The sequence below is a fragment of the Malaclemys terrapin genome, chromosome 2, assembly GCF_027887155.1.
Source record: "Malaclemys terrapin pileata isolate rMalTer1 chromosome 2, rMalTer1.hap1, whole genome shotgun sequence".
NCBI lineage: Eukaryota > Metazoa > Chordata > Testudines > Emydidae > Malaclemys > Malaclemys terrapin.
The window spans coordinates 285907206-285932058 of record NC_071506.1 but is presented as its reverse complement, the minus strand read 5'-3'; the positions used below and the strand labels follow the sequence as shown (position 1 = coordinate 285932058).

Sequence of the window (24853 nt, the reverse complement as noted above, 5' to 3'; positions counted from 1 at the left end):
AAACAAACTTGTTTGTCTGATATCAGAGGGGTAGCCGTGTTAGTCTGAATCTGTAAAAAGCAACAGAGGGTCCTGTGGCACCTTTAAGACTAACAGAAGTATTGGGAGCATAAGCTTTCGTGGGTAAGAACCTCACTTCTTCAGATGCAAGAAGTGAGGTTCTTACCCACAAAAGCTTATGCTCCCAATACTTCTGTTAGTCTCAAAGGTGCCACAGGACCCTCTGTTGTTGTTTGTCTGAGCGATTGGCTGAACAAGAAGTAGGGCTGAGTGGACCTGTAACTCTAGAGTTTTACATTGTTTTATTTTTGAGTGCAGTTATGTAAAAACACCAATTCTACATTTGTAGGTTGCACTTTCACGATTAAAAGGTTGCACTACAGTACTTGTATGAGGTGAACTGAAAAATTCAATTTCTTTTGTTTTTTACAGTGCAAATATTTGTAATCAAAAATAATAATATAAAGTGAGGACTGTACACTTTGTATTCTGTGTTATAATTGAAATCAACATATTGGAAAATATAGAAAACCTCCAAAAAGATTTAAATAAATGGTATTCTAGTATTGTTCAATAGTGCAATTAAAACTGCGATTAATTGCAATTTTTTTTTAATCTCGCAATTAATCACAATGAATGTTTGTAATAGTTTGACAGCCCTGTATTAAAGCTATGGCTTAGAAGTCAGTGTGCGGGGGGAGAGGTTCACTGGAGGCTAAGCTGCCCCCAGCCTGCTCCCTCGGGCACCATGGGGCTCCCTGGAACTTTGCCAGGTGTCTGGGCCCTGCCCCTGGAGGCCCATCGTCCTGCTCTTGCTGGCCTGCCCTTTGCAGTGGGGTTGCACCAGCTCTGGGAGGCTCCACTTCCCCTTGGACGCTGGCGTGGAACCGTGCCCGGGGCAGAGAGACCAGCCACTGGGAATGTCTCGCCACCCATCTCCAGCGGAGGGGTCAGCCCTGGGGACGGAGGAAGAACCCAGGCCAGCCAATTGCAAGTACAGCAACATGGCTGGCGGGCAGGAGGGACCTAGGGGAGAGCAGGATCCCAGGCCGTTCAGGTCTGGTTACTGGTGCTCGGACACCAGAGGGACGAGCCCCACGTAACACCAGGCAAGAGAGAGCAGGAATTGAATTACACCCAGAGGCCAGCTGGTAGCCAGTCAGTGCTGCATTCTGTGCTAGCCGCGATGTCAGATGATCCCCTTTGCTAGCCCTGCCTGGCAGTGATTTATTATCTGTCACCGGGGTGAGGTCTGTGCCAGAGCAGAACGGCGCAGCCTTCTAGCCAGTGAGGACAGGGAAGGCGTCTGGGGCCAGCCGGAAGCCCAGGAACGGTGATGGAGCCACTGAGCGTGACCCACTGGGTCGCAGAGCAGACGAATTCCCGTCAATGGGAGCGAGGCAGCCCCTGCTAACTGCACAATAGAGAGCGTCTCCGGCGGAGCCCGGCCCAACAACTAACAGGCTCTAGGAGACCTGGCGGGAAGGGCCCAGGCTGCAGCTCCCGGCAGGGACGTGCTGATTTCTGAGGTGAATGCCTGTGCCAGGCTGGTCTCCAGAGTCTCTTGAGGCTCCGAAAGGCACCTGACAAAGGTACCAGCGACGCCGACAGACGTTCGGCTCGGCCCTGAGCGACGCACGAGCCCCCCCCAGTGTGTGAAGGGTCAGGCAGTACCAGGCTTACCGTGGGGCCGCAGCGCTGGGCCCCCCCCCCACGCTCAGAAGGGGCCCATAACAGCCCTGGCGTCTCGAGGGCGGGTCCCTCCCGGGCGGGTCCCTCCCCGGGTCCCTCCTCCTGGCCGGGCGGGAGGCAGGGCCAAGCCCGGCTGTTTCCATATCAGACAGAGCCTTGGCCGGCCCCACAGAGAGAGAGAGAGAGACACCCCCCCCCGCCGGGACTCCCACACACACAGCTCCTGGGACCCCCCAGCCCAGCCCCCTATGAAACCTCCAAAACCCATCCCCACAGAGACCCACTGCCCCCAGCCCCACAGAGAGAGAGAGAGAGACTGGCCTCCTGGGACCCCAGACAGCCTGTCCCACCCTACACACAGCTCCCAATGTCACCCCCGCACACACAGCTCCTCAGGACCCCCCAGCCCAGCCCCATAGAGAAACCCCCCCCCACCGCACACAGCTCGCCAGCACAGCGCCACACAGACTCACTGCCCCCAACCCCACATAAGAGACCCCCCCCAGCCTCCTCCCCCCCATACAGACCCCACTCACGACTCCCCAGGCCCAGTGCCTCATTGCCCCCGGCTGGCCCCTGGCTCTGGGAACCGACCCTCCCCCCGCATGCCATGCCCCATTGTCCCTGGCCGGCCCCTCATCCCTGGGAGCCCACAAATATGTTTGGCGCCTGGTCCACAGAAAGTTAATCCGGGCCTTGCTGGGTGCTGTGTTTGCCTGTGGGCAGCCTGTGTAGGTCACACCAGAGGTGGACGTAAGCCGGTTCCGGAGCAGCCACCGCAGGCTGCAATTTAAAGGGCCTGGGGCTCCCAGCAGCGGCTGGCGCCCCGGGCCCATTAAATGGCCGCCAGCGCCCCGCTGCCGGAGCCCCCGGGTAGTGGAGGTGGCTGGGACCCCTGGGGCTCCAGTGGCGATTTAAAGGGCCCGGGGCTCTAAAGATCCCACCCCTTCCGGTTGAGGCCCCGCCCTCTGCTCAGGACTCCGGCGTACCGGTAAGTCCGTTAAATTACTTTCACCCCTGGGTCACACCCACCCGTAACGTCAGTGAACCGCGGCGCGTAGCCCAGGCAGCTCACTGGATAGACACGGACGTGATGGAACAAGTGACTGCGTGAGAGTCTTGATGCCGAATGCGTCTGGACGGAGGCGAACCAACGGTGCGTGGTACATTGAGCTCACACGTGGCGACTTCATGCTGCTGTGCAGACATCACAGCCTGGCTCCGTCACATGGGGAGGGGGGTAAAAGTGCCAGGCCAGGCGCGTGGCACGGTTTGGGGCGTGTGACGCGCTCACGTGTTCAGGGGCCAGCAGCAGCTCCAGGATTAGAAAATGGGAATCCCTGTTTGCAAATCCCAAAGGTGGCCACTCCACCATGCTGCATGTTCCCAGTGCCCAGGGGATGCCGGGTAACGGGCTAGTGCAGAAGGCCTGTGTCCCTTTCCTGGGACAAAATCCCAGCGCAGAGCCCATGTCCCTTCCTGCTGCAGGAGCAAACGTTTAATAAAGACGTCCTGTGTACAAAGCTCTCTGGGGCTGTGCGTGTTCGCTCAGGTCCAATGGCCCTGTGGTGTACGGGCTGACCCTGCGCTGAGGACGCCTGGCAGGAAGGATAACGGGGCGTGCTGGCCCTTTATGGCAGACTGTGGGCCCAACGTGGCTGGCTTCCTGGGCCAATGCCAATGTCCTTCTGGGACTTGCAGTTCCCGGGGCTGATGGGAGCTGTAGGCCTTGCAGCAAGGGATGCTGGGAAGGGGCACTGTCTGTATAGGCGTGCCCTGGTGCTCAGTTCGGTGAGCTAGTAGGGGAGAACACGCCTTGGGGGGTGGGGTGTAGCGTGGAAAGGCCTAGGGGTGTCTGGGGAGAGCCTGGCAATGGACCTATGGCAGTGGTTGGTGACCCCTTTCACACAGCAAGACTCTGAGTGCGACCCCCCCCCCCCATATAAATTAAAAACACTTTTTTATATATTTACCATTATAAAAGCTGGATGCAAAGCGGGGTTTGCAGTGGCAGCTGACAGCTCACGACCCCCCATGTAATAACCTCAAGACCCCCTGAGGGATCCTGACCCCCCACTTTGAGAACCCCTGGGCTAGAGGCTGGGGTGTTTGCGCTAGAAGACCTTGCGAGGGGAAGTATGCGACGAGTGGGGAGACGGGGCATGACCATGATGGCAGGGGGTGGGTGGGGTGGGCTGTCATTCCCACCAAACAGTTCAGTTTAGCTGGAGGGCCTGATTTACTGGGAGAGGGAAACCGAGGCTGGTCCCGGTCGTGTGCCCGTGAGGAGGAGGAAGCGGCTGGTGGTTTTTCATTAGTTGTCCCCCATAGTCTACACCCTCTCCAACTGTTCTACATCTTTTAAAAAATATGGACACCAGAACTGTCCAAAGGATTCCAGCTTCAGTCTCACCAGGGCTGTGTACAGAGGTCAAATCACCTCCTCACGCCTCCCGTTTATACATCCAAGGACCATAGAATCATAGACTTTAAGGTCAGAAGGGACCATTATGATCATCTAGTCTGACCCCCTGCACAATGAAGGCCACAGAATCTCACCCACCCACTCCTGTAACAAACCCCTAACCTATGTCTGAGCTATTGAAGTCCTCAAATCGTGCTTTAAAGACTTCAAGGTGCGGAGAATCCTCCAGCAAGTGACCCGTGCCCCACGCTGCAGAGGAAGGCGAAAAACCCCCAGGGCCTCTGCCAATCTGCCCTGGAGGAAAATTCCTTCCCAACCCCAAATATGGCGATCAGCTAAACCCTGAGCATGTGGGCAAGACTCACCAGCCAGCACCCAGGAAAGATTTCTCTGTAGTAACTCAGATCCCACCTCACATTAGCCCCTTTTGCCTCAGTGTCACACTGGGAGCTCATGGCCAATCACTTGTCCACTCTCAGCTCTAGACCCTTTCCAGAGTCACTGCTTCCCAGAATCCAGTCCCCCCGTCTGGAGGTAAGGCCAGCATTTCTTGTTCTTACATCGAGCACTTTATATTTGGCCATCTTAAAATGCATTTTGTTTGAATGGGCCCAGCTTGCCCAGGGATTCTGTATTGCTGGCCTCTCATCATCCATTGCCATGTCACCTGCAAATGTTATCAGTGGTGATTTTATATTGACTCCTGATCATTGCTGAAAATATTAAATAGCATCAACCCTAGTACCAATTCCTCCAGAATGACATTAGAAACATTCCCACTCAATGACTCTTCATTGGCAAGTACTTTCTGAGATCTGTTAACCAGCCAGCTCTTAATCCACGTAACGTGCACTTCCTTGATACTGTACAGTGCTCGTTTTTAATCGGCACATGTGGTACTACGTGAAATGCCGCACGAATGGCTATTTTATCTGTTACACTCGCACCCAACAGAGATTTTGACTTTTCCTCCTTCACTTTTTCTTTCCTCTTTATTTAGAAATATAAAGAACAAGCAAAGAAGCAAAAAAAGAACCAAAGATTAAATAAAGTCATCAACAGGCATAAATTATGCTTACAGAATAGCCAAATACACGAGACATGGATGCCATGATTACCTTATATGTATAGACAAATGTTATTTTCTTTTGCATGTTTACCAGGAGGAATTCACCTTTCCTGTGTTTCATTATTAGTACACACTGAGCAATGGAGCCTAAACACCAAAAGTACCTGCACCATAGCAGGCTCAGAAATATTACTCTGTATATAAGGCAGAGCCAACTGCTGCTCCAGCCCCCGTCCCATATCTTGATAGAATTTCCATGCATCAAGTGTGGCTGTATCTTCTTGAGGTCGGTCTTTGAGTTTGCCATGTGACTGTAGTACAGTCTAAGGCTGCAGTCATCATACTCCCATGGCCACCGCGTGCTGTGTTATCCAGCTGGAGTTCATGCCATTTTACATCCCATAATACTGTGTCCCTTTTAGATTTTGTTAAGATAATCTTTCTTAATGTTTGAGTGTTTTCCACCCTATACAAAGTTACCAGCCTGTACCTACGTAGTCTCTAAAATAAACAAGCCTTTATTGGTGACGTTGATTGACAAAAGGAAAAAAATCAAAATGTTCATCTAAATTATACAGATTGTAGCAGTCTAAGATTTGCAGACCTTTTCTTCTGAGATCTATCTTCAAAGCAATCAACAAAAAGAATGTAATAAATATACAAATTCTCTTGTAAGGAATATGTTCATTCCTTATAAAACTAGTTAATTATTTTGTTTAGGAAGATAATTAAGTGCCAATAGTTCAGACCTACTTTACCCCAGAACCTGAAATTTTGTTCAATTCTATTTCATGTTCTGTGTAACGTTGGGAATGGTAGCTTTATAGACTCAACACCACCGCAGAAGCAGACATGTTTGTGCTCTCCTACTCTAACAACCTGCACAGAACTAGTTTTTATATCCTTTGCAAAAAGTTCTAGCACTATAGAAAACCATAGTGGAAATAAAGGACTTTTCCCCCCAATCTAGCTCTAAACCCTGCAGCAAGCTACCACATGGGAAAGGGTTCCTCTGGCTCGGGTGGAAAGTGGACAGCATCACATTGACATGTTTGGGGGCTTTGTTCCCCTAATCCCCTTCCTGGCTGAGCAATGAAGATAATAGGACCCTAAATCTGACTTTCCCCTTTCTCTCTGATTCTCACAGTGTGACTGTGTAGCCCAAACCCGTACTTGGTCAGACGAAATAACTAGACCCATACTTGGAAAACCTGTGATCACGCCTGGAAAACAAATCCCAAGGATCAGAATGAAAAGCGAAAGCCTGTCCCACTGATTCCAACAGATGCACGCCTGGGCCTGGCTTTACCCAGCCTCTCCCTGTTTACCTTGTAGAGAGACCGACAATACAAAGCATGAAAAGAAAACAATTCAAATCAGAGACCCATGCGATGTGTCCTCTTCGTATTTACATTCAAATGTTTCTGTTTAAAACTCCTTGCCTCACCTTCTCAGTAGGTTAAAGGAACACATTTCTCCTATCCCCTCCTTGGCAAGAAAAATTAACACCCTGGGGCCAGATTCCACTCTTCCACGCAGCAACTGAGTTATAGAGCAACTTCCCTGACTGCTGCGGAGTTCAGGCCTGATCCAGTGCTGTGGAAGTCAGTGGGAGCCCTTACATTGGCCTCAATGGACACTGGCCTGATCCTCCCTGTGGAATTTACACTGTTGTACATGAGAACGGGTTTGGCCCCTTATCATGGAGTCCCTGCAACGGTAAAATAGAAAAACCAGAAATCACTCGTCAAACACTGAAGACACTGGAAACCATCGTGACCCCCTTTCTGAACCTCGGAAGTCATCCTCAAGCAAACTCACAAAGAGGCCACTTCAGTTTCAAGGACTGATCGAGCCCGTTACGTTAAGGCATCAAATGGCTTTATGCTGTGTTTCCTCCAGGACGAGAAAGAAAAGTGACGCGTCAGGAATCACAGCTACCGAGCTCAATGTTCCCGTTTTCCTCACACGCACGCTCAGAGTCTGCTCCGACTTTTGGCAGTTCACCCTCTTCTGCTGCTTCTTACCATCTTGTTTAACCCATGTTCCATTTACTGTAACCCAGACGGGCTTCTGGAGTCTGGTCCTGCCATTTCCTCGGAGTCACTTCTCATTGCTTGAGGCATCTCCAGACCCTTGCTGGAAAGATTTAGATACCAAAACTTTACCTTTAAGATCCACAGATCAACTTAAAAGGAGAAACCACATAGGATCTTAAGTTCTTACATCCTGGGGCTTTCCCAGAGCTTGTCTTCTTTTTAAGATTTACGCTGATGAGGCTTTAAAACCACGTGTCCTTCAAAACCCATCATTCAGTCGCCTGAATTTATGGCCTTTTCTCCCTATTAGAATATTAACATCCACTTTCTATATTTGCTGTAACGGCTCTTTGTAAATGGAGCAAATTCAATATTCAACTAATTTCCCTCTCTGACCAAAGGATTTCTCAAACCCAGCACTCGTCGAGTCTATGTCAGTCCTACTGAGCTTCCTTTCTCTGCTCTGCACTGATGGAATTGTCTTGTCTGCCCTGCCCTGCCCCCATAGCATCTGGCTGTTCTCTGCTGGTGCCTTAACTCCCGATAGCCAGGCGGTTCATTGGGGTAGCATGTCTGAGGCTCCCCACAGCACCCATAGGCTGTTCTTTAATGCCTACGTCTGGTCCTTTCAACCTCATTTATCTAGCTCCTGGAATCATCCGTCCTTTGGGTCTAACACTCATCAGAGGTGAAAGTCCCCTCCTGGGCAGAGGGCAGCACAGAGGCTGAGGTGGGACATAGGCCTTGTGCTGGTGCTCTGCACGGGGTGAATTTCACCCTCTAGTGTAGGTGGAGAGGTAATATCTTGTATTGGACCAACTTCTCTTGGGGAGAGACAAGCTTTCGAGCTGCACAGAGGTCTGGTCTATACTGCAGACCTATATCGGTATAAACACGTCACTCAGGGTGTGAAAAATCCACACCTAACGCCCCCGTGTGGACAGCTCTATGTCAGCAGGAGAGTTTCTCCCGCCAACACAGCTACCGCCTCTCGGGGAGGTGGGTTAACTACGCAGATGGGAGAGCTCTTTCCCATCGGCACAGGAGCAGCGTCACTTACACACTACAGCGGCACTGAGGCAGTGTTTTAAGGGTAGACCTGCCCAGAGCTCTTGTTCAGCTCTGGGCACCGTACTGGGAGCGTCACAGCTAAACGCCAGCTGGGACGGATTGCCTGGCATAAGCAGTTAGCGCATTTTGCAAGGGACCATGCAAGGCAGAGTGTCCCGTTAGCACCTCTGCGGTCATAGGACAAACAGCAGGGGTTAGTGGGTTACAGACTGTTGTAATAAGCCATGACTCCAGTGTCTCTGTTCAGCCCATGAGTTTTCGTGTCCAGCAGAGTTAGGGATTTAAGCTCCCAGGCTCGTCTTTTGAAAGCGTTGTGCAGGTTTCCTTTGAGGAGGAGGACTCAGTTAGGGCTTATTAAAACAATCTGTAATCCATTAACCCCCCCCTTTTTGTCCTATGCCCTGTCCTCCCTGCTCCCAGCCTCATCCAACGTGCATGGAAATACGCAGCAGGTGCCCAGACTTGTTTTCGGAGTCCAGGCTTGCCCTGTCTAGCTGATCAATGGTATTTATGTGCACAGAGCGAACCAAATGTTGGCCAGTTACATCTGTACAACCTAGCGGCAGTCAATGGGGTAGCAGTTTTATTTGGCCTTGGCCTTTCTGCCATACATTAGTGGCAGTGTCTAATATTTTGATTGTACACCAAGCCAGGGATGGTAGGGGAGGCAGGATGTCCGTCACAGGGCTCCATGTGAGGCTCTCCTGGGTTCAGAAGCGTGGGGCCGGATTCTCGGGGGGAACTGGCATAGTGCCCTTGAATTCAGGAGCCCTACGCTGATTTACTGCAGCTGAGAATCTGACCCATGGTGTCTTTCGCCCCCTGCCTGCTAGTCCTACCCCTCATCTCTTGTTGCAGAGCAGCTCAGTGCCAATCTATGGAACCAGGCCGGGTGTCAGGTGAATCTGTTCACAGTCCTGGGGTGGCCGACTCCCCAAGCTACCGAGGAGGAGGAGGATAGACTGGCCGTAGTATTTCCTTTACAGCAAGACCCAGCCGCTCCAAGGAACTCATTCTGCCGCCTGTTGCGTTACCACTTGTCCTCTGTGACTAGTTCAATTGAGGGGAAGGCAGGATGCTCGTTTTTTATTCATTTGTGGGTTTAGTGCCCAGATCCCTTGGTAACTGCACCTTAGGAAAACACATGTCGAAAGTGCCCATAGGAACTGGGAGCAGTGAAGCAAACCTCTCCCGCAGAGATTACTTAGTGAGGATAATACTCGGCCTGTCTCTAGTGCCGTTCAGCAGTGCATCTCAAAGCAAAATATCAAGATTAGTCCTCACAGCCCTAGTTCCAGACAGGGAAACTGAGGCATAGAGTGGGTAATGTGACATCTCCATGGTCACATACTGAGCCAGTGTCAGAGGTGAAAGTCCTGGCTTCCCGTCCCTGGAGCCAGTACACGTCACGCCTTGAACCCTCGAGGTTGGAGGACCGCGCGTGACCCATTTTCCCCAGCGAGATCGTCTCTGTGTCCTCTCAGAGGGACGCTCGGCACGCAGGGCTGTGAGCCAGAGTAACTAGCTCCATGTTGCGGTCGGAGAGCTGGCCCCACCTGCCTTGTACAGAAGGGAAACCAGAGCACAGAGCAGGGCGGTGACTCAAGGCCACACAGGGAATCAGGAGCCGAGCCCGTTAGAACCCTGAGGTCCCCGGCTCCCAGCCCTACCTACTCAGCAGCACTGCCAGTATCACATGAGCATGTGAGCGGTCTTGAGCCATAAACATCCACAGGCGCGCTGAGCAAAGGCAGCTCCCGAGGTGCGTGACATCAAGGACGCCCCAAACGATTCCTGTGCAGCAGTGACGGAGGAGGGAGAACCAGCTCGTCAAGCCCTGGAACCTGCAGGACAGGTGCTCACCATTGGTGTTAAAAACTCCTGGGAAGTGTGAGAAGCCACAAGCTTCGCGTGGGAGAGAATTTCCATATCAGGAAGAGAGACCCTGAGCACCAGCCAGAACACCCGACCCTCTGAACACCGCCTCCCAGAGCAGGAAGCTGCTCCAGGCCCCAGGACACACCACGCGGCGCTGACACAGGAGAGGCCTGGCTCGGAGGATGAGTGAAAGCCAGCCCCATCCCCAGAGGCTGTCTCAGTACAGGGCCCCTACAGGACGCTACTGCTTGGCCTGTCCCACAGGGATAAGGCCCAGAGTTAGTAACTGCAAATTTCCAGGGGAGCCTGGCACAACGTCAGCTGCTGTGGGAATAAACCTGAGAAAGGGGCAGAATGTCTCCTCCTCAGCCGCTGTCCCCCAGGAGCGCGGGGAAGCAGAGCCTCCTAAAACACAGAGGCAGGAATGAAGGAAGCTGGCTGGGGCAGGTCTCAGGCACATATTCGCTTCGATGATCTCACAGCTCTTTTCCAGCTACAATTATTGTGATCCTTGTAGTCTCTTCCACCTTCTCCAGGGAGTTAGCCTGGACCCCTTGCCAGCAGCTCTTCTGCTGTTTACCCCTCACACATTCCCTGCTGTAGAATAAAGGGGGACCTAACTGGATGAATGTCACGGGCTCCCCGGCGCCATTTCAGTGACTTTGGCTTTTCTCCCTCCCCATACATCAGACGGCTGCGTGTGCAACGTCTCCCTTGGCCTTGAAGGTGGATCTTCTCACACGCTGCTCTTCCACCACGACCAGAGCCAACATTTGTTCTTTCTGGCCTGGGCTTGCTGCCAAGTTCTGCCCTTTCTCCTCCAGAGGGATCTTTCCGTGCACTGAGCACAAGTTGCTGGTTCCTGGCCTCTGCGGTTTGCTCATCTGTTACGCTAACGTGGGTTTTCAGTGAACTTTCTCTAACACTCGGCACTCCCGGAACAGGAGTCAATGGGGGGCAACAGACTGGATGATGAGTGGAGCGGCTCGGGGTTGATTCTACAGCCTCTGCCGTCCTATGGAGGCTTCTGAAAAGTCCCAGTTCACCCCGGTGTACCTCCAAGAAAGTTCTACGTGGAATGAATACAGCCCCACAGCTCAGGGTTTGTACGTGATGCTAAAAAGAGAGTCAGAGGAGATGATACGGATCTGGGCACTGGGTGGTAACGGATTTGGCTCGTGTAGGTGACTGCACTGACTGATCGGAAACGCAGTGCAATGAAATCAGTGTGTGAGCGAGCGAGCAAGGGAGGGGATCTATGCTCAGGATCTCTAGTCGCCCAGCACGCGAGTGGGGTTTATTGTGATAAAATCATTGAAGCCACCCGCTCAATGCAAAGCTGCAGAAAAAAAGCCAGACCAGATGCTATGCTGCGTGGATAGAAGAGGAGGAAAAACCAAAGGACGTGGTAGCATGTAAGGCTCTTGTGAGTCCCGACCTGGGGCACTGCCGCTACCTTGGAAGGGTGCAATAGGGGAGGGTTAGGAATTGGGAGCACATGGAGGAACCTGGGCAGAGCTACACCATGCAAAAGGTAACAATAACCACACGGGATACATCGTCAGCAGGAGCGGGATGCCATGGGAGCTCAAGAGACACCTAGATTTACTCCTGGGGAAAGTGGACAGGTCTGCAGAGCAAACGGGAAGCTGGGCTTTAAATCCATGACCAGGGGATAGGGATTTGGGTCGAGATGATCTTTCCCTGCTCTTAAAACTTCCTGAGCCAAATTCACTGGGTGCAACTTCACGGATGTCGGTGGAGTGGCCGCAGGGCCGGCGCTGGGCCTGTGTGTGAGAACCTGTCTCTCCTGCGCGTGGGCTTTCTGGTGCGTTATTAAATTAGACTTCTGGCAGAAGCTTTTCCCGCAGTCCTGGCAGGTAAATGAGATCATTTCTCTGTGGGCTTTCTGAGGGACAGCGGCAAGCGCCTTCTGCGGGAAACCGTCCCCCCTTTCGCTGGGTAGCGTCGCTGGCTCTTGGGAATGGGTTTTCTGGTGCACCTTGAGATAGCGCATGGAGGAGAAGCTTTTCCCGCAGTCAGTGCATATACTCAGCAGCACCCTGCTGTGAATCTTGAGGTGGATTTTCAGAGACCCCTCCGCGGTGAAGCTTTTCCCACACTCCGTGCAAGTGAAGGGCCGCTCCCCCGTGTGCATTCGCTGGTGGATCCGCAGGTACTTGGCAGTGAAGCTTTTCCCACAGTCAGAGCAGGTGTACAGGCCCTCCCCTGTGTGCATCCGCTGGTGGATGCGGAGATAGCCCTTCTGGGCGAAGCTCTCCCCACACTCCGCGCAGGTGAACGTGGTCTCCCCTGTGTGGCTTCTCTGGTGCATCTTGAGATATCGCATGGTGGCAAAGCTCTTCCCGCAATCACTGCAGATGAAGGGGGTCCCGTCCGTGTGGATTTTCTGGTGTATCTTCAGATAGCCCTTGGTGGTGAAGCGCTTCCCGCACTCGGCGCAGGGATACGGGGTCTCCCCCGTGTGCAGCCTCTGGTGTATCTTGAGATAGCCCTTGGTGGTGAAGCTCTTCGCACACTCGGTGCACGTGAAGGGTGTCTCGCCCGTGTGGATTCTCTGGTGCGCCTTGAGGGAGCCCTTGGAAATGAAGCTTTTCCCGCACTCCAGACACATGAACGGCCTCTTCCCCTTGTGTTGTCCCAGGTGTATCTTGAGATAGCCCTTGGAAGTAAAACTCTTCCCGCACTCGGTGCAAGCAAAGGGCCTCTCCCCCGTGTGCTTCCTCTGGTGGACTTTGAGGTCCACCTTGCGAGTGAAGCTCTTCCCACACTCACTGCACAGAAAGGGCCGCTCCCCCGTGTGCTTCCTCTGGTGCATTTTGAGATCCCCCTTCGACGGGAACCGTTTCCCGCATTCGGTGCACGGAAAGGGCTTCTCCCCCGTGTGCAGCCTCAGGTGAATCTTCAGGTATCCTCGCTGGGTGAAGCTTTTCCCGCACTCGGTGCACGTGTACGGCCGCTCCCCCGTGTGGATTCTCAGGTGGATCTTCAGGTCCCCTTTCTGAGAGAAGCATTTCCCACACTCGCTGCAGGGAAACGGCCTCTCCCTCTTGTGGTTCCTCTGTCGTATCAGGAGATCTGTCTTCTCCACACAGCTTCGCTTGCATTCCTGAAGGGCGTCTGGTCTCTCCGTCAACTGGGCTTTCTGCTGAGCCGTGCTGTTTGTGGATAGCCCTTGTGTGTTCCCTGCAGAGTTTCTCTGCGTTGTCTGGAGTTTGCTCTGACCCAGGCAGTTTTTCACCTTTACTGAACTTTGGGAAACTTTCTCTTCAGGTTTCACTGAAAAGGTCTTGACTGGAAGCAGGTTTTCAGCATCTTCCTCCTGATTCTTCTCCTCCATACTTTCATTCACAATCTCATCATCTACTAGAGAGAAAACAACAGACCAGATGTTATTCCATGTGATGGTGGCAAAAGAAACGTTTCTTGTGTAAACAAAAGTTTCTATTAATTGCAAACTCCCAGGGGCTGTCACACCTCCCTGGGAGAACCACAGCTGGAATCTCAGAATGATTATGGATTATTTGTGTGATGTGGACAGGCCGGGTCCCTGCTCGGGCCCACGTCTCCCATGTCTCAGCTGAGGACTAACAGACACACAGCTGGAGTCTGGCTGCGGTTTGTACCCTGGTTCTTAACAGGCTGCGCTGAGGTTGGTCACGGTTGGGAGCGTTACAGTATGTATAGCAGCAGCACCCAGGGATGCAGTCAAGGACCAGGGTCCCATTCTGCCAGGCACTGAATAAGACATGTGGTGAAGAGACCCTGCCCCAGACAGCTCCCACTCTAGGTTGTATCAAGACACAACAGCTGGGGGAGACAAACACATGGGGCTACGGGGCGGGAGGGGATGAGATTTCGAGCACGTGGGCACACAATAAGCAGCGGTCTTAGCTCAGCACCTGCCTAGCCACTGTCAGCAGCATGGCTCACTGCAGCCGGGCTCCCTCAGCAGGGGATCGGAGGAGGAAACGCTAGCTGCTGATCCTCCCCACTCCAGAGTTTCTGGGAAATCACTTTATGTACTTATTGGAAGCCCCATGACCTTCAAGTGAACCCCGGGCTTCCATGCTGCTGGTACCATCCTGGGGAAACTTCACCTACCCTCTGCTGAGACCAAAGTCTTTAAGTGGGAGCAGCTTTCTCACCAATCCTCCTGCTGGTTACATCCCCGGCTAGTCACTCATCCTCTAATGTGTATCAGCTCCCATTCCCTGACTGCCTCACTGCCCGGCTACTTCCACTTGCCCTTGGGCACGCCTGCACCCAGCAGCCAGGTCACAAGCTGGGGGATAAAGCTCTATCGGCTTCCGCTGAATTCCACCAGCTCCGAAACCGGCTCGTGGAAACATTCAAGCACACAGGAGTCGCCAGGCTGGATCAGACCGTCATCTATCCAGTCCCCTCTCCTGTCGGATCGTGACTAATCACACTGGCTCCAGAGGAAGGGGCGAGGACCATCAGAATACGCTGCCCGTAGGGAAAGATTGTTCCTAACGCCCTGGGGGTTGGCTTGTGTGCCGCAAAGGGGTTTATATCCCTTCTGTTTTCACTCCTACCTAACGTAACCGGGGCTCTGCCCATCTGTCAGGTGCCCAGGCACATTTCGAATCCGGCTCGGCTCTGTGGCCTCTGGGAGAGCCTGTGGCATTATTCACTGCGCGAGGGACTGGGAGGGGACGTTCACACACCCAAGCCCTGAGCAGACTAATGTGGCCAGAAAGAACCAATGAACCTTATCTGCTGCAGCTGGAGGGGAGTCAGGGTTTGGCAGACCCAGCTGGGGAGGAGCTGTAAAGCCGGCTGCGGGCCGGCAGTCACTCACTAGACGTTAAGGAGGAAGTGCAGGGGGAGCCAGCCCTGGGCTCGGGGCCGAGAGAGGTGAATCTGCCACGGGGAGCGGAGGACGCTCTCCTGGTGAACCCAGAGACAGACCAGGAGATGGGGCAGGGGGTAGGAAGCCAGGACTGAGACTGAGCAATGCTGGATTGTTTGTCAGAGGGTCCCCGGGCTGGAGCCCAGAGCTGCAGGCCGGCTGCGGTTCCCTGACCTGCCGCTGGGGAGTGGCCCAGGACCTAGAGGTGGATTGGGGGATGTTCTGAGGCAGCTCGTCCGGTCGGACTTTGATACCCTGGGACGGGGAACTGTGCAGTGACCAGGCTGCAGGGGCAGGTCACAAAGAGGGAGCACACTGAATCGCAATGAGAGAGCGGGGGCGGACGGGGGGGCCCATATGGGGCAAAAGCTACGGCCCATGCCCAGCCCCAAGGAGGTGCACTTGGGCTGAGTGCAGCCCTTCGCAGGTCCCTTTCGATTTCATGGCATGCCCTTGTCCTTGTACCAGGAGAAGTTATGGTTCCTACACACACGGAGCTGCCCGCGCCACTCTCACGGCATCTGGGTAGCGGGCGTGAGGTTCAGACGGGCTGTGGGGGAAAATGGGTCCTGCCAGCGCGGTTCAGGGAATGTGGTGACCCGTATCAAACCGGCTGCAGTCTCAAGCGTTGCTTAAATCATCTTCTCCAACAGCTCTAGCCACCTCGAACCCTGGTACCTTCCCCAGCTCCAGCTCTCTGCACTGCCTTCCGGCAGGAATTCCCAACTGCCTTCCCTTGCATTCAATGTCTGACCCAGCTCAGCCCCTGCCTACGGCCCAGCTCGGTCTTCATGTGAGCAGGAGCAACTGACTCAGAGGAGCGGCACCTACTCAGGGAGTTTGCTTCTACCCCTTGGCACCCTAACTCCAGCTCCTCCCTAATCACCTGTCTGCCAGATCCCTCTCTTTCCAGTTCCCATTCTCTTCCCTCTACCCAGCATCCTAGGCAGGGAACTCCCTCTCTCTCTGAGCACTCGAACGCCACAGAACCCCTCCCTCCAAACTCCCACACCCTTCTGATGCAAATCATAGACTAGCAGGGTTGGAAGGGACCTCAGGAGGTATCTAGTCCAACCCCCTGCTCAAAACAGGACCAATCCCCAACTAAATCATCCCAGCCAGGGCTTTGTCAAGCCGGGCCTTAAAAACCTCTAAGGAAGGAGATCCCACCACCTCCCTAGGTAACCCATTCCAGTGCTTCACCACCCTCCTAGTGAAACAGTGTTTCCTAATATCCAACCTAAACCTCCCCCACTGCAACTTGAGACCATTACTCCTTGTTCTGTCATCTGCCACCACTGAGAACAGTCTAGATCCATCCTCTTTGGAACCCCCTTTCAGGTAGTTGAAAGCAGCTATCAAATCCCCCCTCCTTCTCTTTTGCAGACTAAACAACCCCAGTTCCCTCAGCCTCTCCTCATAACTCATGTGCTCCAGCCCCCTAATCATTTTTGTTGTCCTCCGCTGGACTCTTTCCAATTTGTCCACATCCTTCTTGTAGTGTGGGGCCCAAAACTGGACAGAGTACTCCAGATGAGGCCTCACCAATGTCGAATAGATGGGAATGATCACGTCCCTCGAGCTGCTGGCAATGCCCCTACTTATACAGCCCAAAACGCCGTTAGCCTTTTTGGCAACAAGGACACACTGTTGATTCATATCCAGCTTCTCGACCACTGTGACCCCCTAGGTCCTTTTCTGCGGAACTGCTACCTAGCCATTCGGTCCCTAGTCTGTAGCAGTGCATGGGATTCTTCTGTCCTAAGTGCAGGACTCTGCACTTGTCCTTGTTGAACCTCATCAGGTTTCTTTTGGCCCAATCCTCTAATTTGTCTACGTCTCTCTGTATCCTATCCCGACCCTCCAGCGTATCTACCACTCCTCCCAGTTTAGTGTCATCTGCAAACTTGCTGAGGGTGAATCCTCACGGGGAAGTGGAGCGTTCTGGTCCGTGTGCTGGCTGGCTGGTCTCTGCTCGCCCTCGGTTACAGCCTGATCGTTACCGTTGCTATCAACTGGCTTCAGCGTCCAGTTCTGCCACCCACTTTCTGACACCAAGAACCTTTTCTTCCAAAAGAAAAAAAAATGGAGCGATTGGGGTTCTGACTGTCACCGTGTCATGACATCATGGGGGGGAGGTGACGGGGGGGACGGATGACATCTAATGTGTCTTTTAAAACCAGTTTCTCTTCCGGAACCACAAATACTGAAGTGCCTTTACTCATAACACTGCGGCCATTGCGTGACCTCACTGGAGGGCAGAGTTAAGGTGTTCTGAGCCTTCACTGTATGTTTCTTACCTTAGCTGCTTTAGATTTCTTTTAAGTATAAATTTAGCTTTGAATTTCCTGGATTCAGAACTCCTGGTGTGGTTTACAACACCCTGTAGCGGTTTATCCCCCTAAAGTTATCCAGGTATGCACCAGCTTAAGGGCAGCCTGGGGTATTTTGTCTAGGAAATGAACAACACTTAAAAATGAGACTGCAGGGCCTCGCTAGCAGACGCTTCCCTGCCCGTTCATTCCCCCAGGAGCTGAGAATCCTCAGAGATACAATTCTCACCCACTCCATGCAGGGAGAACCCCATGTAACTGTCTGGTGACCTGGCTTTTCATGCGCCGCACGGCCCCCAGTAGCACAAACGTGTCTCTTTACCTAGCGAGGTGACGAGCTCATAATTCTCCTTCATCACGTCCCAGTACAGTTCTTTCTGCCATTCCGCTAACTCCTTCCACTCCTCCGGCGAGAAATAGACCGCCACGTCCTCAAACGTCACTGGGGCCTGAAATCCCAAATTGTCACCACATTAGCATCTTCTGCGTCAGCAACATCCTGCCCCTTACAGCCCTGCCCCTTGCCCGGGGACGGCGCATTTTCGAGTCACTGCTGACAGAGGAATTTAGGAGTTGCCATACTAGGTCTGAGCAGTGGTCCCTCTCGTCCGATACCCTCTCTCCAACAGCAGCAGTACCAGTGACTTCAACGGAAGTACAAGAAATTATGTCATAGATCGCGAATAACCTGCTTCTAGGGGAAATGTCTTTGTGATTGCTATCAGCTAGTGATTGGTTCAGGCCCTGAGGCAGAATTTACAGTTTCCACAATTATATTTAATTATCCTGTCTAATGTAATGTTGGATGCTCTCATTGGACCTAAGGGTTTAATCTTTTTCTGAATTCTATATAGCTCCTGGACTCAATATTGCCATGTGGCAATGAGTTCCGCATGCTCATTTGGCATTGTGGCACACTGTATTTCCTTTGTCAATTTTCAACTTCTGCTGCCTTTCAATGTCACTAAATGTCCCCTTGCTCTTGCATTGTTAAAGAGGATAAACAGGAGCAGCAAATTTACCTTCCCTGTGCCAGTCAGTTCTTATACCTCTATCCTGTCCTCTCTCATTCGTCTCCTCTCTAAACTAAACAGTCTCAGTCTCACCTCCCACAGACGTCCCTGCTGGCCTCTAATTGGCCACCAGTCCCTGAACTCCCTGGGTATGTGCTATTGAACTGATGGGCCAGGCTGACCAGACCTGAACACACTATTCAGGGCGAGGCACACCCGACACACCGTGTCAGTGCGATATCTGCTGGGTCATTACAGAACTCTTCGTGCCCACTAACACCTCACAGGCTTTTCTGGGCTCTGCATGGAGCGGAGATTGCCACTGCTCTGCTGAAATAACAGCCAGCTCTTTGTCTGAGCGGTGACAATTGATCTAGAATCCAGACACGTGACTAAATCGCTCAAATGGATCATTCCAAAGTGCCGTGCTCTGCATGTTGGCAGTGAATTTCATCTGCCGTAGTGTTGCCCGTTCACCTAGCTTGGCTAAGTCTTTCTAGGTCCCAGCGGTGCCATTTCAGATTTTGGTAGGGGGGCAACTTTAACCGTGATTCCTGGACCACGTAGGCACTTGAAAACTCTAGTTTTTTGGCAGGTAATTTAGCAATTAGCTGACAGGAACCCTGTAGCTAATTCCTTTATATATATTAAAAAAAAAATTAGACCCACTCAACTCTAATAACATGTTCTGACATCTTGTGGCAACTCACTTAAGGGACGCTGGTTAGGTTTAAAAGTTTAATGTATATTCTTACTTTATTACTAGCTCCGGAGAGAGAGAGAGACCCCGTCAGGACTCCAGGGTTCTATCCCAGCTCCGGGAGGAGAGCGGGGTTTGTGGGTTACAGCAGGGAGCAGATACATCTGGGTTCTATATAAGAACATTAGAACGGCCATACTGGGTAAGACCAAAGGTCCATCTAGCCCAGTATCCTCTCTTCCAACAGTGGCCAATGCCAGGTGCCCCAGAGGGAATGAACAGAACAGGTAATCACCAAGTGATCCATCCCCTGTCGCCCATTCCCAGCTTCCGGCAAACAGAGGCTAAGGACACCATCCCTGCCCCTCCTGGCTAATAGCCATTGATGGACCTATTCTCCACGAACTTATCTAGCTCTTATTGGAACCCTGTTATAGTTTTGGCCTTCACAACATCCCCTGGCAAAGAGTTGACTGTGAAGAAACACTTTTTTTGTTCGTTTTAAAGCTGCTGCCTATTAATTTGATTGGGTGACCCCTAGTTCTTGTGTTATGAGGAGTAAATAACACTTCCTTATTTACTTTCTCCACATCGGTCATGATTGTACAGACCTCTATTATATTCCCCTTTAGTCGTCTCTGTTCCAAGCGGAAAAGTCCCAGTCTGATTAATCTCTCCTCATACAGAAGGTGTTCTGTACCCTTCATCATTTCTTCTGCCCTTTTCTGTACCTTTTCCAACAGATCTTCTTTGACATGGGGCGACCACATCTGCATGCAGTATTCAAGGTGTGGGCGTACCATGGATTTATAGAGAGGCAATATGATATTTTTCTCTTGTTATCTATCCCCTTCCTAATGATTCCCAATATTTTGTTAGCTTTTTTAATGGCCACTGCACAGGTGTTTGCAGAGAACTATCCACAATGACGCCAAGATCGCTTTATTGATGGGTTCAGCTAATTTAGACCCCATCATTTTGCATGTATAGTTGGGATCATATTTTGCCAAGTACATTACTTTGCATTTATCAACACTGAATTTCTTCTGCCATTGTGTTGCCCAGTCACCCAGTTCTGAGAGATCCCTTTGTACCTCTTTGCTGTCTGCTTTGGACTTAACTAAATTTGTTAGTCTCTAAGGTGCCACAAGTACTCCTGTTTTTTTTGTGGATACAGACTAACACGGCTGCTACTCTGAAACCTATCTTGAGTATGAAAATTTTGCCACCTCTCTGTTATCCCCTTTTTCCAGATCATTTATGAATATGTTGACTAGGACTGGGCCCAGTACAGACCCCTGGGGGACACCACTATTTACCTCTCTCCATTCTGAAAACTGAGCATGTATTCCTACCCTTTGTTTCCTATCTTTCAACTGAAGTGCCTGGCAATGCTTTCAGGATCATCTAACGATACTTAAACAACAAAGAGTCTGGTGGCACCTTAAAGACTAACAGATTTATTTGGGCATAAGCTTTCGTGAGTAAAAACCTCACTTCTTCGGATGCATCGAAGTGAGGTTTTTACTCACGAAAGCTTATGCCCAAATAAATCTGTTAGTCTTTAAGGTGCCACCAGACTCTTTGTTGTTTTTGTAGATACAGACTAACACGGCTACCCCCTGATACTTAACGATACTTAATTTACTTTAATGACAAGCCTTTTGTTATCTTAATCACCCTGCCTCTGTTTATAAACAAACTCCCTGCCCCAAAGGCTGTGCTGCTCCCAGCTTCCGAACTCATCACATATCACACCCAAGCTGTTGCAGTTAAGAGTTCTGTCTGGGGCTAGGGTGAGTAGGCCTCCTCTACGAAACTTGGGGGGAGGGGGGGCCTAGAGCATCCCCTGCCCCCCCCCAAATGGCACCCCTGCTAGTTCCTCACAGTCTTCTCTAATCTTGGCCAACCCTGTATGTCCGCTGTGGTTTTTGCCACCTGGCTGCTCACCCCATTTTCCAGTTAACTAATGACTATACTAAAAACCAGCCCTAGGATAGAACACTGCGGCATGCTCTGTGCCCCCTTGGCCATGCTGAAAATCGACCGTCTAGTCCCATCTCGTAGCCAGTCACCGACCCACCACAGAACCTTACCCCTTGCTCCATGACTCCCTTCAGTGCCCTTAGCAGTTTCTAGTGAGGGACTTCTGACAGAGGCTTTTAAACAGTCCCTACAAACAACACAAACCAGTTGGTCTTTACCAACTGTTTTGCTGACACATTTGAGAGAATTCACCTTCGTTTCCCCAGCTGGGCGCTCATGCTAGGAGTCAATCAGTACAGTAGAATCTCAGAGTTACGGACCCCTCGGGAATGCAGGTTGTTTGTAACTCTGACCAAAACGTTACGGGTGTTCTTTCAAAAGTTTACAACTGAACATTGACTTAATGCAGCTTTGAAACTTGAAAAAAAAATGCTGTTTTCCCTTTATTTTATTCTAGTAGTTTATGTTTAACACAGTATTGTACTGTATTTGCTTTGCTTTCTTTCTTTCTTTTTGTCTCTGCTGCTGCCTGATTATGCACTTCCAGGGCCAAAGGTGGTGTGTGGTTGACCGGTCAGTTTGTAACTCTGGTGTTGGTAACTCTGAGGTTCTACTGCACCGGTACAAGCACTGATATTTTGGTTTAACCGAATCATGCTAGTGAACGAAAACGAGTAGAAATGCATTCGTTTTTAAAGCCAGGTGCCTGGGCAGGGCAGAGAAATAAAATGTGCTTCACCCAAACAGCTCCTGAAGCGCAAAACCTCCAGAAAGCTCAACACACCAGCACGAGGGAGCGCAAAGAGCCCCGGGGGCTTACGCCCCCAGGGACTGGGACACCTCTGGACACAGAAGAAACTTGAGGTGATCAAGCTCCCAATTGACTTCAGCTGAGCCAGGCGGGTTCCCCCAGGCACTGAGGGCGGGTTACCCCTAAGAAGCCTGGGCGCTTGTTTCTGGGCAAACAGGCTTGGGCGGGTTACCCAGAGGTTACAGGAGTGTCTTTAAACTAGGAAGCTGGGGCAAGAGTGGGAGTGTTGAAATCAGACACAAACGTGGAGCTCTGTCTAAGCTACAGAAATAGCAGCTGGATTGTCATGAGGGAGACAAGAAAACACACGTTACAACCATGTGAGGAAACCTGTTTTATCTTCGATACAGATGAGGTTAAACAACGGCTCCCTTATATGGGTAAAGTATAAAGGGGTTACGGGGGGGGGGGGGGGGGGGCTGTTTGTTTTTTCTGTCCACACAGCCAAGAAGTAACCACGTTATAATTCCGTTGGGTCAAAATAACGTTAAAACGTGGCTTTAGAGTACCCAAGGCTGGAAGCCCGATAAACCTGCACTGGGCCGGAGGATCGAACTCCCATCGCGACCATCCGGGGCTGTGTCTAACCGAAGCTTAGTTCCAAAACTTTCCCAACTTCGCTATCCCAGGTGCAGCTCCACCCATAACAGCAATGATGGGGGGGCTGGTGTAGACAGGACGACAGCTGGCCCTGGCATTTTAACCAGCGTGTCCTGATCTGAGCAGAGTTGGAGGTCTAGAGAGCAAGGCAGTGAGAACACCAATGGCTGATCTATGCTGGCACTCCCGCTGGCGGAGCGGCACCAGAGGCAGAGAGGGACGGCTTGCGCTGGAAGGCCTGGTGTGGACAAGACCTATGGTTTGGAGCTCCCCCAAAACCCAGCGAGGGCCAGCTCTTCAGCTGGCACAAGCCAGCACTAGCCCCTTGGACATCAGGACGTTTATACCCATCCCCACCAGCCGAGGAGCTGGTCGGCATGTTGCAGAAGGAACACGCCAGTTCCGCACGGCGGGGTGCGCTCACCTACGGAGCACATGCAGCACAGATGAAGGAAGCGCTCGGCAGACCTAACCAGCGCTCCAAATCTGCACTGATCCACGCCGTGTGGGTTGCAGAGGTTGCTATGAGAACCTGAATTCTTACTTTGCCTTGCATAACTCTTGCGCAGCCAACAGAAATTGGGCTCAGCGAGTCTTCCAAGCCTCAGGGCGTGTTGCAAGCCTTGTCTCCCTCTGCCAGCCTTCTCCCCACACACTAATTAGCTGCTCCCAGCACTGCTGTTCTTGGAAATAACCACCTCAGAAGGAAGAGGAGGGCAGCTTGCGCCTTTCCTAGGAAGTGATATTACTTGTGCCTGGGGGATCTGGTAATAGGCTCCTAGCAATATGAATATAATTAGTTTCCTGCTTGTTTTGGTCTTTAACCTTAATTTAGCTTTGATGTCCAGGGCCTAGGCCGATCAGTGCAGAACCTCAAATGAACTCACCAGAGGTGACGTTCACGGCTGGCGCTGTGCACCACTGACACCACAAGCGCTGGCCCTCCACACACGGGTGCATTTTCAGTCACATCTTTGCCGGAGGCATCTTATTGTTGGGTGGCTCTAAGACCTGTAACCAAACCTCTTCCGGCTGGCACAAGGCCGGTGCTGGCGTTTCTGTGTTTCTAGATGGTGACCAGTGGATCGTATCAGGTATCAGGGGGTAGCCGTGTTAGTCTGTATCTACAGAAACAACCTGGAGTCGGGTGGCACCTTAAAGACTAACCGATTTATTTGGGCATCAGCTTTCGTGGGTAAAAACCTCACTTCTTCAGAGGCACGAAAGCTGATGCCCAAATAAATGGGTTAGTCTGTAAGGTGCCGCCGGACGCCTGGTTGGTTTAGTGGCTCCCAGGTACTGAGCGGCGGGTGCAAGCAGCGCCAGGACCCAGGTGGGCATTGCCGGAGCCAGGCCGGCGCGGCTTCGGGCTCACACTCGCCCAGGCTGCGGGGACGGGCCCAGGGCACGTGGGGCAGGTTTCGGAAGTGACACGTGACTCGGGGGTCACTCTTGGGAACGAGGCTTTCGGAACGGGGGGGGGCCCTGGGCCTCTGCCCCCCCCCCCCAGCAGCGTCCCGGGGGGGCGGCAGAGCGCAGAGCCCTGCGAGCGGCGCGCGCCGGCGGGGGGGGGGCGAGGCGGACACGGGCCCGGGGGGGGGCGAGGGGGACACGGGCCCGGGGGGGTCCGGGGGGGGGCGAGGGGGACACGGGCCCGGGGGGGGGCGAGGGGGACACGGGCCCGGGGGGGTCCGGGGGGGGGCGAGGGGGACACGGGCCCTGGGGGGGGGCGAGGGGGACACGGGCCCGGGGGGGTCCGGGGGGGGGGGGCGAGGGGGACACGGGCCCGGGGGGGGGGCGAGGGGGACACGGGCCCGGGGGGGTCCGGGGGGGGGGGGGCGAGGGGGACACGGGCCCGGGGGGGTCCGGGGGGGGGGGGCGAGGCGGACACGGGCCCGGGGGGGGGCGAGGCGGACACGGGCCCGGGGGGGTCCGGGGGGGGGGCGAGGGGGACACGGGCCCGGGGGGGGGGGCGAGGCGGACACGGGCCCGGGGGGGTCCGGGGGGGGGGGCGAGGGGGACACGGGCCCGGGGGGGGCGCGGGGGGGGTTCGGGGGGGGTCCCGCCGCTCTTTGTGCCCCCCGAGCCGCCTACCTGAGCCGAGCCCCCGCTGGGCATCTTCCCGCCGGGCCGGGCCGGCCCCAGGCTCTGCGTCCCCCGCCCGGCCCCGGCTCGGGGGCTCCGCGGGGCGAGCGGCTCGGGCCGGGTCAGGAAACGGCTCCCGGGGGGCACGGGCTGCTGGGGGCGCGCACTGCGCATGCGCACGCACCGAGCATGCTCAGTAAGCCGCGCTGAAGCCCCTGCCCTTCCCCCCGCCCAGGGTTTGGCGGGTGCCTTGC

At 53.1% G+C, this 24853-nt stretch overlaps 1 protein-coding gene across 3 annotated transcripts; it reads right to left on the bottom strand.

Annotated features, from left to right (window-relative positions):
- Positions 1–11631: 11631 nt before the first annotated feature.
- On the bottom strand, positions 11632–24742 carry LOC128830941 (gastrula zinc finger protein XlCGF57.1-like). Of its 3 annotated transcripts, XM_054016898.1 has the most exons (4): positions 24609–24742; positions 23402–23580; positions 17727–17853; positions 11632–13561 (listed from the first exon to the last, which is right to left on the bottom strand). In XM_054016898.1, the coding sequence occupies exons 3-4, from the start codon at positions 17758–17760 to the stop codon at positions 11763–11765; spliced, it is 1833 nt and encodes a 610-aa protein (XP_053872873.1). In that variant the 5' UTR covers positions 17761–17853; positions 23402–23580; positions 24609–24742; the 3' UTR covers positions 11632–11762. The 3 variants fall into 3 exon arrangements, with proteins under 3 accessions (XP_053872873.1, XP_053872871.1, XP_053872872.1); XM_054016896.1 differs by lacking the exon at positions 23402–23580; XM_054016897.1 differs by lacking the exon at positions 23402–23580 and having other exon boundaries at positions 11632–13558.
- Positions 24743–24853: the final 111 nt, after the last annotated feature.

What these genes read in the sequence shown, in the direction of transcription:
- LOC128830941 (XM_054016896.1), bottom strand. Translation starts at nt 24,632, where the DNA reads ATGCCCAGCGGGGGCTCGGCTCAG. An exon ending in CCAGCGGGGGCTCGGCTCAG is followed by an intron (nt 17,854 to 24,608) that starts GTAGGCGGCTCG and finishes TTGGGATTTCAG; the next exon opens with GCCCCAGTGACGTTTGAGGA. An exon ending in TGAGCTCGTCACCTCGCTAG is followed by an intron (nt 13,562 to 17,726) that starts GTAAAGAGACAC and finishes TTTTCTCTCTAG; the next exon opens with TAGATGATGAGATTGTGAAT.